Here is a 13,795-nt window from a genome sequence, read left to right on the forward strand (position 1 = left end):
ACAAAACAATCAGTGTAGCAACCAGAAAAACACTGCGATAATAATAATACATCAAGACCTTTGGGTCGATGTTCACTACAATCAATAACCAATATGAGACATGAGACATGAAAGTAGAGCCATTTAGTTACCGGATGAGAGACGACAGTATGGAAGCTTGTCACGCAATTCTGACTTTATGTCTCGCAATTCTGACTTTATATCTCACAATTCTAACTTTATATCTCGCAATTCTGACTTTATATCTCGCAATTCTGACTTTACATCTCACAATTCTGACTTTATATCTCACAATTCTAACTTTATATCTCGCAATTCTGACTTTATATCTCACAATTCTGACTTTATATCTCACAATTCTAACTTTATATCTCGCAATTCTGACTTTATATCTCACAATTCTGACTTTATATCTCACAATTCTGACTTTATATCTCGCAATTCTGACTTTATATCTCGCAATTCTGACTTTATATCTCACAATTCTGACTTTATATCTCGCAATTCTGACTTTATATCTCACAATTCTGACTTTATATCTCGCAATTCTGACTTTATATCTCGCAATTCTGACTATATCTTGCAATTCTGACTTTATATCTCGCAATTCTGACTATATCTCACAATTCTGACTTTATATCTCACAATTCTGACTTTATATCTCACAATTCTGACTTTATATCTCGCAATTCTGACTTTATATCTCGCAATTCTGACTTTATATCTCACAATTCTGACTTTATATCTCGCAATTCTGACTTTATATCTCACAATTCTGACTTTATATCTCACAATTCTGACTTTATATCTCGCAATTCTGACTTTATATCTTGCAATTCTGATTTTATATCTCACAATTCTGACTTTATATCTCGCAATTCTGACTTTATATCTCGCAATTCTGACTTTATATCTCGCAATTCTGACTTTATATCTCGCAATTCTGACTTTATATCTCACAATTCTAACTTTAAATCTCGCAATTCTGACTATATCTTGCAATTCTGACTTTATATCTCACAATTCTGACTTTATATCTCGCAATTCTGACTTTATATCTCACAATTCTAACTTTATATCACACAATTCTGACTTTATATCTCGCAATTCTGACTTTATATCTCACAATTCTGACATTATATCTCGCAATTCTGACTTTAAATCACGCAACTCTGACTTTATAACTTGCAATTGCGAGATAAAATGTCGCAATTATCTTTTAAAATATTTTATTCTGTGGCAGAAACAAGCTTCCATATGATAGAGCTCCGCTGAAACCAATCAAAATCAAGTATTCCACACCGCCGTCAAATCATGCCAGATTTACTAAATGTAACTGGTAAATGATTACATGTTCATTAATGTAGTTTACTGTATATTACGTAAAAAATCCCATGTTTGAAAAGAACAGATAATTTGGTTTATAGTAGCCTATATTATAGTATAAAGTAAAACCTATATTATGACAGACTATTCAGACGAAATTTGCTTTGCACAGAAACTCACAGCTATACAGTGGTAATACTGTAAAAAAAAAAAAAACTGCTGGTAATGTATGCTGTGTGAAACAGGTCTTACACTTTTATTCTCTTCCCAGTTTGTCTGCTCTTTCTCTAATCCTGTCTATAGTAATCTCACATTCAACTCCTTAGTGGATTGAATAATTGTTTTATTGCTTTAATCTCCGTCTCTCCCTTGTCCTGTGTTTTTGGTTGTATTTGTGAGTAAATTTGTGTTTGTCCATGACATTATCCTGACAACGGAAAAAAGAAGCCAGGATTCACAATTTTGTGTTCTCCTTCTTTGTTTCCCTCCCTTTGTTGCTGTTGTACTGTAATGTTGTGGCTATACTGTCCCAGGACTGGAAATTCTACCTCCTAAGAGACAAGGTAAGGTAACTGAATGACAGCAACCTGAATCTGCATGCATGTCATGATATCCAGTATATCCTATATCATATCGTATCCAATATATCATGATATCCAGTCAAACTTTATAATGTGCATATGACTGTTCAGATTGCTGTCATTCTGAATTTGATTGGCTGACTTCTACAGTCAGTGTGTAGCAATCTTTAACGGTCTGCCAAGAAACAAAACCATGTTTAAAATTTCCGATACTGCAGCAATGGACTGTGTGGACGCCTTAGAGGAGCAACTAAATGCGAGATTTAAAAAAAAAGGTTGTCAAGTTCACGGTTCTTCCTATGTGGAGTAAAGTATCAAATTAATAAAAGTATAAATCATTTAATTGAAATGCGCTCATGTTAATAGCAGCCTATGGAAGCTTGTTTCCGCTTGACTTAAAAAAGGTAATTGCGACATTTTATCTCACGTTTCTGCCTTTTTTCCTCAGAAATGCATGATATAAAGTCGCATTTGCAAGTCATAAAGTCAGAATTGTGAGATATAAAGTCAGAATTGTAAGATATAAAGTTAGAATTGCGTGATTTAAAGTCAGAATTGTGGGATATAAAGTCAGAATTGCGAGATATAAAGTCAGAATTGTGGGATATAAAGTCAGAATTGCGAGATATAAAGTCAGAATTGTGTTATTAAGTCAGAATTGCGAGATATAAAGTCAGAATTGTGTTATAAAGTCAGAATTGCAAGATATAAAGTCAGAATTGTGTTATAAAGTCAGAATTGCGAGATATATATAGTCAGAATTGTGAGATATAAAGTCGCATTTGCAAGTCATAAAGTCAGAATTGTGAGATATAAAGTCAGAATTGTAAGATATAAAGTTAGAATTGCGTGATATAAAGTCAGAATTGTGAGATATAAAGTCAGAATTGCGAGATATAAAGTCAGAATTGTGGGATATAAAGTCAGAATTGCGAGATATAAAGTCAGAATTGTGTTATAAAGTCAGAATTGCAAGATATAAAGTCAGAATTGTGTTATAAAGTCAGAATTGCAAGATATAAAGTCAGAATTGTGTTATAAAGTCAGAATTGCGAGATATATATAGTCAGAATTGCGAGATATAAAGTCGTATTTGCAAGTCATAAAGTCAGAATTGCGTGATATAAAGTCAGAATTGTAAGATATTAAGTTAGAATTGCATGATATAAAGTCAGAATTGTAAGATATAAAGTCAGAATTGCGAGATATAAAGTCAGAATTGTGAGATATAAAGTCAGAATTGCGAGATATAAAGTCAGAATTGCGTGATATAAAGTCAGAATTGTAAGATATAAAGTTAGAATTGCGTGATATAAAGTCAGAATTGTGAGATATAAAGTCAGAATTGCGAGATATAAAGTCAGAATTGTGAGATATAAAGTCAGAATTGTGAGATATAAAGTCAGACTTGTGTTATTAAGTCAGAATTGTGAGATATAAAGTCAGAATTGTGAGATATAAAGTCAGAATTGTGAGATATAAAGTCAGACTTGTGTTATTAAGTCAGAATTGCGAGATATAAAGTCAGAATTGTGAGATATAAAGTCAGACTTGTGTTATTAAGTCAGAATTGTGAGATATAAAGTCAGAATTGTGTTATAAAGTCAGAATTGCAAGATATAAAGTCAGAATTGTGTTATAAAGTCAGAATTGCGAGATATATATAGTCAGAATTGCGTGATATAAAGTCAGAATTGCAAGATATAAAGTCAGAATTGTGTTATAAAGTGAGAATTGCGTGATATAAAGTCAGAATTGCAAGATATAAAGTCAGAATTGCGTGATATAAAATCAGAATTGTGTGATATAAAGTCAGAATTGCAAGATATAAAGTCAGAATTGCAAGATATAAAGTCAGAATTGCAAGATATAAAGTCAGAATTGCAAGATATAAAGTCAGAATTGCAAGATATAAAGTCAGAATTGTGAGTTATAAAGTCAGAATTGCAAGATATAAAGTCAGAATTGCAAGATATAAAGTCAGAATTGTGTTATTAAGTCAGAATTGTGTGATATGAAGTCAGAATTGCGAGTTATAAAGTCAGAATTGTTTTATTAAGTCAGAATTGTGAGTTATAAAGTCAGAATTGTGAGATATAAAGTTCAATTCTGAGGGGGGAAAAAGATTTTATAACTCGCAATTGCAAGTTAATATCTCGCAATTCTGAGAAAAAAAGTCAGAATTGTGAAATGTAATCACAATTGTGAGATAAAAAGTCGCAATTATCTTTTAAAATATTTTATTCTGTGGCGGAAACAAACTTCCATAGAATAGCCTTTATACAGTTCTGTTGTGTGTTTTTTTTAAATGTTTGCTGGAATTCCTCCACAAGTTGTCAATCAACATTAGAGCGCCACCCTCAGGCTGAAAAACGCAAACTCTGTCAAAAGTGTGTGTGCATGTGTTCAGCTATTAGAATCTGCCCTACTTAAAATTACAGTCAGGAGACGCTTGGCAAAGGTCTGGCTACGCAAGACTACATATAGTGTGTCAACATGGCTCAGTACAGAAAAGGTCACAAAGTTCAATGCGTGTTCAGTGAAAACTATATCTTTTGGGTAATAACGGTATACATTTAAGGCATATGACTATACAGGAATTGACTTTCGAAAATAAACCTACTCTGAGAAATATTCAGTGAACAGTGTGACAACTTCCAAATGTATTCCTCAATACAGTTTTTGCAAACCAAGAATCTGCACATGTAAAGCAAATCAAGAAGGACATTTTCATGGTTCAAATATCATTGGATGTCTTAGAGATTATCTCTTTTTCACCCCTGGAAACGTTTCCACCACAACTTGAAACATATTGAATTTTATGCACAGTTTTGTAAATATTTTTTCAATACAAAGGCATTCATGCAGGTGTTTTTTCAGCATATGTTACGTCACTGTGCACCTGTTGTTTTGTCGTTTCCCCCCAATGTTCTGACATTGTACCCTGAATGTGGATTCTCTCAGGCATCAAAAGGAGATCTAAGGTTCCTGGTGTTATGATTACACAGTATGTTGAGGAACTTCCTGAGGGGATGACAACTCCTGACTTCACACGTAAACCCATCGCTTTAACCATTCAAGAAGGTAAGCACATTAAAATTGAAGAAACAACAAAAGTGAACGCAAATATGATTAGAGACGACAGTTGAGAGCTAAACCATCCTGAATGTGAAATTAACAAGCTATGAGCACATACAGAGGATTACCTCACAGATTTACTGCCCTAAATGTCTAAGCTGTGCAGCTAAGCAGACTTAACTTGCACAGTAGATGAGTGATTTATCAGGTTCTCGTCTTGTCCTCCAGCTTTAACATGTGACTACAGCTATATATGCACAGAGGGAAGGAAATCAAATAGCATATATCCCATTTCATGCTAGTTTGAAATGCACAGAGCAAGACCACAAATGTGTAATGCATGCTTTCATTTATGCTTATGATGACATCTGACCTTTCAAGCTATGGATTTCTGCATTTTGCCTGTATTTAAACTATTTGACTTTGTTAGTGTGGTTCTGCAATACAATTTTCCTGATCTTCTCAGGAAAAACTACTAAAACACATTTTAGTATTGCTTTTTCCCCCTTTTCATAAGAATAGTAGTCTTTAAAGCCTGGTTTCACAGACAGGTCTTAGATTAAGTCAGGCCTTTTAAAAACGTGCCTTAGAAAAAAACATTGATGTGCATCTTGAGTCGAAACTGGCATATTTTAAGATATGCTTTCAGTTAAAACAGCTCAAAAAATGCATTTTAGTCTAGCTTAAGCCTTGTCTGTGAAACCTGCAGAGATAAACTGTAATATCACACACTCTGGATATACTCAACCAACTGGGATGCATTTTAAATAGTTTACAGTCTGCAGGGAACTTTTTGACTTGTTATTAAAATGTTCGTTTTGTACAGAAATTCACAAATAGGCTCAATTTATGTTTGCCTACAAAAATACTTTCAAGCATTTAAGCCACCATTTTAATAAAATCTGCAATTAACAACCCAACACACTTTTGACACAATAAATAACGAGAACAATGTTGTCAATGCACAAGAGCTTTGATTTATGAAAAAAAGAGTACTATAGGCCCAATATTTTTCACAATTTGTTTTTGAAAGTTTTTCAATGTTCACCTGATAAAGAATTTAATTTTTTTATAAACAGGAAAGCTGGCCATTTTTAAAGCCAAAGTGAATGGAAACCCAGCACCCACTGTAACCTGGCGTAGAGCTAAAGGAGAAATGAACAATCCCCAAAAGTTCCAGAACAAATATGACCCCACAACTAATGAATACACTTTGGAGGTATGCACAGGCTTTTAGCCTTACTTTTAAACTACTACTCAATATTTAAGGTGAAGTGTGTAATGTTTTAATCTTATATCCAAGATTAATATGAAGAGTCTGTAAGCAAGCTATTTTTGGGTTTATTCGCCCAGATAGTGTAAGATCTGTGCCATCAAGGCATTGTTTGCTTCTGTTGTTTGAGCAGCACAACAGCAACTTTGTCGCAACCAACACTTTCTCACTCCCAAATCGTCACACATTGACGCTTGGTCAAGACCCCTTGGCGTCACTTTTTAACACACAGGGTACTCCATTGTTCGATACACAGGGTACTCCATTGTTCGATACACAGGGTACTCCATTGCTTTCAGTTGTCAGATCAAGACACATAATTATTTACATTTGTAAATGTAGACATGATTTTATAAATATTTATAGGCTACTTTTATATTTTGGAGCAACTACCCCTTTCTAAACAAAATAAAACACATAACAGGCAAATAAAAGTACAGTCACAGGTATTTATTGCAAAAACTTACCAAAAACAGTATAAAAGTACTGTTTCCAAGTCTTCTGAAGCCATATATCTTTATGTAAAGAACAGAGTGGATCTTAATGTTTTAATCGCTGAAATGATCCCGCCGCTCCGAGAACGCACGCAGTCATATCTCATTCAAAAGATACACCCGACTCTTTACTCTTTCCCAACTCATAACACAATCGGTCACAAGACACACAAGAGCCAATGCAATTTCACTATCAAAGCTGATGTAACGTTTCTTTGGGCGGAATTTTTTGAATGTGTGCATGATCTTCATCGGATGGAGACGGTGATCGCGTTTGGCTTTTGGCTTTTCTACACACAAATCAATCGGTTGGCCTCAGAACACTTAGAATATTTGTACTTTTTGAATACATTTTTAATATAATACACAAATGGGTAGGTTTAGGGATGGTGTTGGGTTATGTGTTCAAACATGGCTACAATAGCGTAAATAACATAAATGTAAAATAAAATTATGCTGGCTGATTAAATTGAAAACCACACTCCAAAATGTCATATTGGCAAAATTATAACCCAAAATATAATTTCATCATGACATTCCCATGCCCATGCTCAAAGGTTTCTCATTGAAAGCAATGGGGTTCCCTGTGCGGCGAAAAATGAGAACAACCAATGGCACAACTTTGGGGCAGGACGTCTTGTTTGCTGACCAGTGGTAGAGGGTGGGGGGAGTGGTCAAGAAACCTGTTTGGAAACAGTCATTACTATTTTAACAATTTTCTTTGGTGGCTTAGACATTACACACTTAACCTTTAAATGTTAATTTCATTATCATTGTCGTTCAATATTTATGCAAGATTTATCAAAAATACAAACCCATTTCTCTGATCATTTACTTGCAGATCCCTAAAGTCACTGGTGATGAAGTCGACACTTACAAATGCTACGCCTCAAATGAATATGGGAAGGCTGTTTGCACTGTTGTCCTAAATGTCATTGAAGGTGGGACACACTTTTTAAAAGACCCTGACTTGTTTTTTATTTTTATTTTTAAGTCATTTCTTATTCTATTCGCAACAAAGTAGAGCTAGTACCAGGAAAAAAAGCTGCAAACACAATATTTTCTTCTATCTTTTCAGTTGGATTCAAAAAAGACAAAGCAATGCAACAGGCTGAAGAAGGTAAGACAATTGTGGCAACATTTAGGTTGTGGACTTTCTTCAGGTTAGGACGGCAGTTCTTTCCACCAAAAGCGATTTAATGGGATACGTGTGACATTGTATATGGCACACACAAGCATTAATTTGACTTCTGTTTGTTGATTGCATTTTGAAGCTGTAGCCGGTGACCCAACAGAGTTTAGAAAGAGGCTCAGGAAAGGGTGAGACATTTGTTTCCATCACGTTACACATTAATGCCATGTCATCAGCTGTGCAGTTTCACATTAGGCTCTATTCATACGTATGACTCCTGCCATTGTTAATTAGCCCATCTCATAATATAACATCAGTCATGTGCTATAATTTGGCTTAAAGTTCATATTTGTCATCACAATCTTTTTAAAGTGCTGCCAAAAAAAATGAGGAGAAAAAGGATGGTGACATTGACGAATCCGTTTGGGAATTGCTGCTGAGTGCTGACAAGAAAGACTACGAGCGAATTTGCTCCGAGTATGGAATCACTGATTTCCGCCGCATGCTGAAGAAACTGGTCGAGATGAAGCAGGAAAGAGAAGAGGAGCAGGCACAGGTAAAAAGCTGCCAAGATGACAGAAGGTTTCTCAAAGAATTGCTTTCGCATTTTCATGACTGCTTGTGGAGACAAATTATGTTTGTTTCACTGCTTTAGTTCATCGAACAACTGAGTAATCTCAAACCCATTGAGGTGAAGCCTGAGGGTGCTGCAACCTTTGAACTGGAGATGGAGCTCAAAGACCCAAACAGTCGCATTTTTCTGTACAAGGTGAGAACTGTGTTAAAAGCGTGTGATACAGATCAATGCTAGCTACAAACAATCAATGACTGACAATGAGAGAAAAGAAGAGAAATTGCCTCTGACAATTGACCGACAGCCATTTGCTATTGGTTCATATATGATAATATCTAAAAAACAACAACTGTCATTTAAGAAATTTTAACAGTAGAATTGTGGCGGACATATTTGCTCTCCAGCGCTCCATCCAGTCCAGTAGGTGGCATACTGCCATTGTCGTGAATTCACCCAACCGGAAATTAATTGAATTCTTAGACTTTTAGTAGGTTAATGACATATTTATAATTTAAGGCAATGTTTTGCATGGCTATGAAGGTTGATTTCAACATTGCCGTTTCTGATATTACATATATTTTGCAAATGAAAGCCTATGAGCACACCAATTATGAGCACCAGTCTTGAATTTCAACATGCATCATGTAAAAAAAAAAAAGACCTTTTCCCATTTGTTCAGGATGGTGTCATGATTCCATTCAGCAAAGAAGCTGAAGCAGAAGTGAAGCACTGTCTAAAAAAAGTTGGCAAGAAGTACATCTTCACTGTTAAAAATCTCAATCCAGAAGATGCCGGAATCTATCAAGTGGATGTTGAGGGTGTCAATATCTTTTCAACAGATTTCAAGAGTACGTTTTTACAGCACATTTGTTTATTTGTCCCCTGCCAATTCCCATGCCGGTCTATGCTGCTTTGGTGCTGGTCCAGCTGGTTAACCAACATAAAAACACATCTACACTGGATGTGAGCTGAGTGCCACAATGCGTCAAAACGAAATCGATTCCATTATAATCAATAAACCTGTCTACACTGGAAGCATCTATTTGGTCGCACCTCTGACAGTTACTTTAAATTCAACACTTGATGTTTCTGGTCTCTGGTCTGCTAATATAAATAGTGTTTTGCTTTTACACTTACATTATAATAATATGTAATTTTTTTACTAGTGTATTTCCATAGAAAATTAAGCCTAGTGGAGACACCAGCACACCAGCATCCAAAACACTATATACTGTGGTGAACAGCTTTGCAGACCTTTCAGCAACACTCTCACAGAATGCATAATGCCATCATGGATTGACTGAGGTGTGTTTATCCATATTTAACACACAGTTCCCCCTGTGGAATTCGCCCTGAAGATTAAGGAGGTGACGGCCCAAGAGAGAGAGGATGCCATCTTTGAGTGTGTCTTAACTCAGCCCATTAATGAGATTGTTTGGACCCTCAAAAATACACCTCTCACTAACAATGACAAATATGAGATTACTGTTTCAGAGGATAAACTGATCCATCGTCTGAAAATCATTGATTGTATGCCTTTGGATGCTGGAATCTATGCTGCTCTAGCCGGCATTAAGTCTTGCAGTGCTTGGCTAATTGTAGAAGGTACGTACAACCTTTTTTAAGTTCTGTCAATTGTTAAAAATGTAATCAAATTAAATTGGTGCTGCAAAATAGATTAATCACAATTAATCACATCCAAAATAAAAGTTTGTGTTTACATAATATATGTGTGTGTACTGTGTATAATTAATATGTATATATAAATACACACACAGGCATGTATATATTTAAGATTTTTTTTTTATTTATATATAAAATATTAATATTTATACATAATATGCATTTTGTAAATATATATACAGTATACACAATCGATTTGACAGCACTAAATTAAATACATCATGTGGATGTTGCAATGTTAAATTGACTGCCCTTCTATTAGAAAACTGGGTTGTCAATAAATGGAAAATTATTTAAATAACTCCATGATATGCAGGTTAAATAATCAATCACAAAAGACCACAGCCCTTTTATTAGATATATCTGTCAATTATTTTAAAAATCGAATCAAATTATGGTTTGTTGATTAAGTATTATTAAATCACAAATAATAGCATGTGTCAATATTTGCCAGATTTGTCCACAACTAAAGACACTGTTAATAAAATAAAAAGCCCCTAAATAAAGATATTTCAGACTTTGGCTTTAAAGTCAATATATTGTATGTTTTGTTTTATTTTTAATTTTTAAATCCTTTAAATATAATCTTTTGGTCATATTGTTTCCACACCAGCTGACAAAGATCCTGCAACAAAGGGCAAGAAGAAAGCACGTAAAACCACTCAGGCAGGCGGTTCTGGAGACGACTTGCAGAAGATTGCTGCTGAGCAGGCTGAGAAACACAAGAAAGAGATGGAAGAATCTATGGAGGCAGCTAAGAAACTCCAGGCTGAACGAGAGGCAGCACAAGCTGAAGCCAAAGCCAAGGCTGCAGCTGAAGCCGAAGCGGCAAAAGCGGCTGCACAGGCAGCTGCAGCTGCTGCGGCCGCGGATGCTGCTAAAGCTGCAAAGGAGGCTCTTGCTGCAGCTAAAGCCAAAGGTATGTCTGAGGCCGAAGCTAAAGCCGCAGCAGATGCAGCGGCACGGGCTGCAGCTGATAAAGCCAAAGCCAAAGCTCAGGAAGAGGCCAGGAAGCAGGCTGAACTCAAGGCCTTAAGTGAAGGCCTGAGTGCTGAGCAATCTGCTGCGGCGGGGGCTGCGGCAGCTGCTGCAATGGCTGCACAGGCAGCAAAGCTTGAGAAGGCTGGAGCTGGTGCTGCAGGAGCGTTGGGGGCTGCAGGAGCTACTGGTACCGGAGAAGGTGTAGGAGCCGGAGGAGCTGGAGGGGCTGGTGGAGCTGGAGGGGCTGGTGGAGCGGATGGAGCTGGGGGAGCTGGAGGGGCTGGTGGAGCGGATGGAGCTGGGGGAGCTGGAGGGGCTGGTGGAGCGGATGGAGCTGGGGGAGCCGGAGGGGCTGGTGGAGCTGGGGGAGCTGGAGGGGCTGGTGGAGCCGGTGGCGCTGGTGGGGCTGGAGGCTCTGGAGGAGACGGTGGTGAGGGAGCAGGTGACGAAGAAGGAAAAAAGCGTCAGCGAGCGGGACCTCTTGTCCCTGAGACTGTTATAGGTAAGAAATTATACAAGGAGACACAAAAGATATCTACGCTATACAGATTTCCTCTCGCTTTCATCTCTAATTTAAAAAATATGTACAGTAACAAAGGGGGTTGGTTCTTACAGAAAACATAGCAGGCCAAACTTTCAACCAGAGGTCTGCAGTCATCTTGACATTTTTTTTTTAATTTTGACCAAAAATACAGTAAAAACAATACTGTAAAATATTGTTATACATTTTTTTTTCAATTTAATAAAAAAAATAAAAAAAATCTGTGATAGCAAAAGTGAATTTTCAGCATCATTACTCCAGTCTTCAGTGTCACATGATCCTTCAGAAATCATTTCTTTAAAAAAAATATATTAAAAAAACAGCATTTATTTAAAGTAGAATTTTTAAAAAGAATGTAAAAGTCGTTTTTTTATCATTCAGGCAAGTGTTATACATCATTATAATCTGTTAAGTTTCTATTTTTTTGTGTACAGTGTGTTATGTAATTTGTAATTTGTTATACATACGCTATTCAACTCCAAAATCAACAACAATATTGAAACCCTTTTAAATACTTTGTTTTGCCATCATTTAACAGGCTTTTGCAAAAGAGCATTGTTTTGTGCAACATCCTTGTACAACTGTGCTTGCTTAAAATCTGATCTGCACAAAAACCAGGGGTGTAGCCACTAGGGGGGCTAGGGTGGGCGCGCACTTCTGTTGCATGCTCTTGATTGCTGATTGTTCACCCAGTGTCATTTGAAATCAAATTAAAATGTAGGTGCAAGTAAAAACACGAACTGTTACATGATTTATGTATAACGAGTGTTTCATTATTATAGGAAGGCGGTACAGTAATCAAATGATTTTTTTCAAGCAGTTTTCTGTGCGCAAACATCCGAAGCGCACGCCCTGAGCTGCCTCAGACAGCGCGCAAATAGCCATTGAATTGAGTTCTCTCTCGAATGTCTTCTTGAGCTTTAACAGATAAATTCACACAAAATTATGTCAAAATGCCTGTATAGGCAAGGATCCTTGTGAAATATAGTCAGTTATGTCTTAAGTGAACTTAAACAGTTGAAAAGAAAACATTAAAATATTCACTGTGCTCTTAGGTTAAAGATAAAATATGATAGAGTAATAATCTGAACAGTAAAAGCATACATTTTAAGCATTACATTTTAAGGCATAATTAGGCATGGAAATAACTGAAGGAAATATATATATATGTATATGATCGTTCACCCATTTGAATTAAAACTAAATTGTATGTGCACGTAAAAACATGAACTGTTACATGATTTATGTATAACGAGTGGTTCCCTACAGTATTACAGGAAGGCGGTACAGTAATCAAGAAGTTTTCTGTGCGCAAAAATCCGACGTGCACGCCCTGAGCTTCCTCCCGTATATATATTGTGGCCCCCTCATTTTTAGATGGGACCCCTCAAAAATAAAATGGCAAAAACATAAGCAATTATCATCATAACACACCTACATCCTGCAGGTGTTTTTTTCTCAAGTGGGACACACACACACACACACACACACACACACACAAAACACAAAGCGTTACACATCCTATGTTGATTAATTTAAAGTTTACATCAAAAATCATGATAGGAAACTCAAACACACCCAGCCCAGTTCCAGATGTGAGCAGGGAGCATTGTAAGCAGGAAGGGGAAGCTGCGGGCCGTACCCGTGTAAGACAAGGCCCACTGATCCCAGACACAGTGATTGGTAAGAGTGTGGGATGAACACACTAAATCCAGCTCATGAATTAAAATGAATTAAAACTAAATAGTGTTTTTTTTTAACTAAAAAGTATCAACAGTAACACAAACAAAGAGTTTTTTTTTCTTGAATGACTGATAAAATCTTAACAGAATATTTGATGTGAATTAACTTTTTTTCAATAATAATTATTTAAGCATGATTATTAATATTCAGTGATTATAATGTGAATATTTAAGTAATACTACTTTAACATAGGGAAAAACAGAGAAGTGCTTATAAAAAAATAATCACAACTAAAGCAATTTACAATAAAAATTAACCTGTGAAATTACATCAAACTAAAAACATTTGATCAAATAATGAATCTTTTTCTTTATCATTGAATGTTCAAAGTGTATATTCTACCACACAAATTCACAAACCTTTAAGCTAAATGTGCTGCTCGGTTTGTC

General features: G+C 36.0%; 1 protein-coding gene across 8 annotated transcripts in view; it reads left to right on the forward strand.

Moving 5' to 3' along the window:
* The window catches only part of igfn1.1 (immunoglobulin like and fibronectin type III domain containing 1, tandem duplicate 1), a 37,503-nt gene that overhangs the window by 8,380 nt on the left and 15,328 nt on the right, over positions 1 to 13,795 (forward strand). For 3 of the 8 annotated variants that reach the window (XM_079841166.1, XM_079841168.1, XM_079841167.1), the window contains 11 exons: positions 4,872 to 4,991; positions 6,065 to 6,204; positions 7,594 to 7,693; positions 7,831 to 7,872; positions 8,027 to 8,072; positions 8,257 to 8,440; positions 8,540 to 8,653; positions 9,138 to 9,306; positions 9,791 to 10,063; positions 10,755 to 11,624; positions 13,227 to 13,346. In XM_079841166.1, coding sequence (XP_079697292.1) covers positions 4,872 to 4,991; positions 6,065 to 6,204; positions 7,594 to 7,693; positions 7,831 to 7,872; positions 8,027 to 8,072; positions 8,257 to 8,440; positions 8,540 to 8,653; positions 9,138 to 9,306; positions 9,791 to 10,063; positions 10,755 to 11,624; positions 13,227 to 13,346 — 2,178 coding nt within the window. Of the gene's footprint in view, positions 1 to 1,859; positions 1,890 to 4,871; positions 4,992 to 6,064; positions 6,205 to 7,593; positions 7,694 to 7,830; positions 7,873 to 8,026; positions 8,073 to 8,256; positions 8,441 to 8,539; positions 8,654 to 9,137; positions 9,307 to 9,790; positions 10,064 to 10,754; positions 11,625 to 13,226; positions 13,347 to 13,795 lie in introns of all 8 variants that reach the window. The other 5 variants (XM_079841170.1, XM_079841172.1, XM_079841171.1 and 2 more) reach the window with 3 other exon arrangements.

This window comes from Gobio gobio, assembly GCF_949357685.1.
Source record: "Gobio gobio genome assembly, chromosome: 17".
Taxonomy (NCBI): Eukaryota; Metazoa; Chordata; class Actinopteri; order Cypriniformes; family Gobionidae; genus Gobio; species Gobio gobio.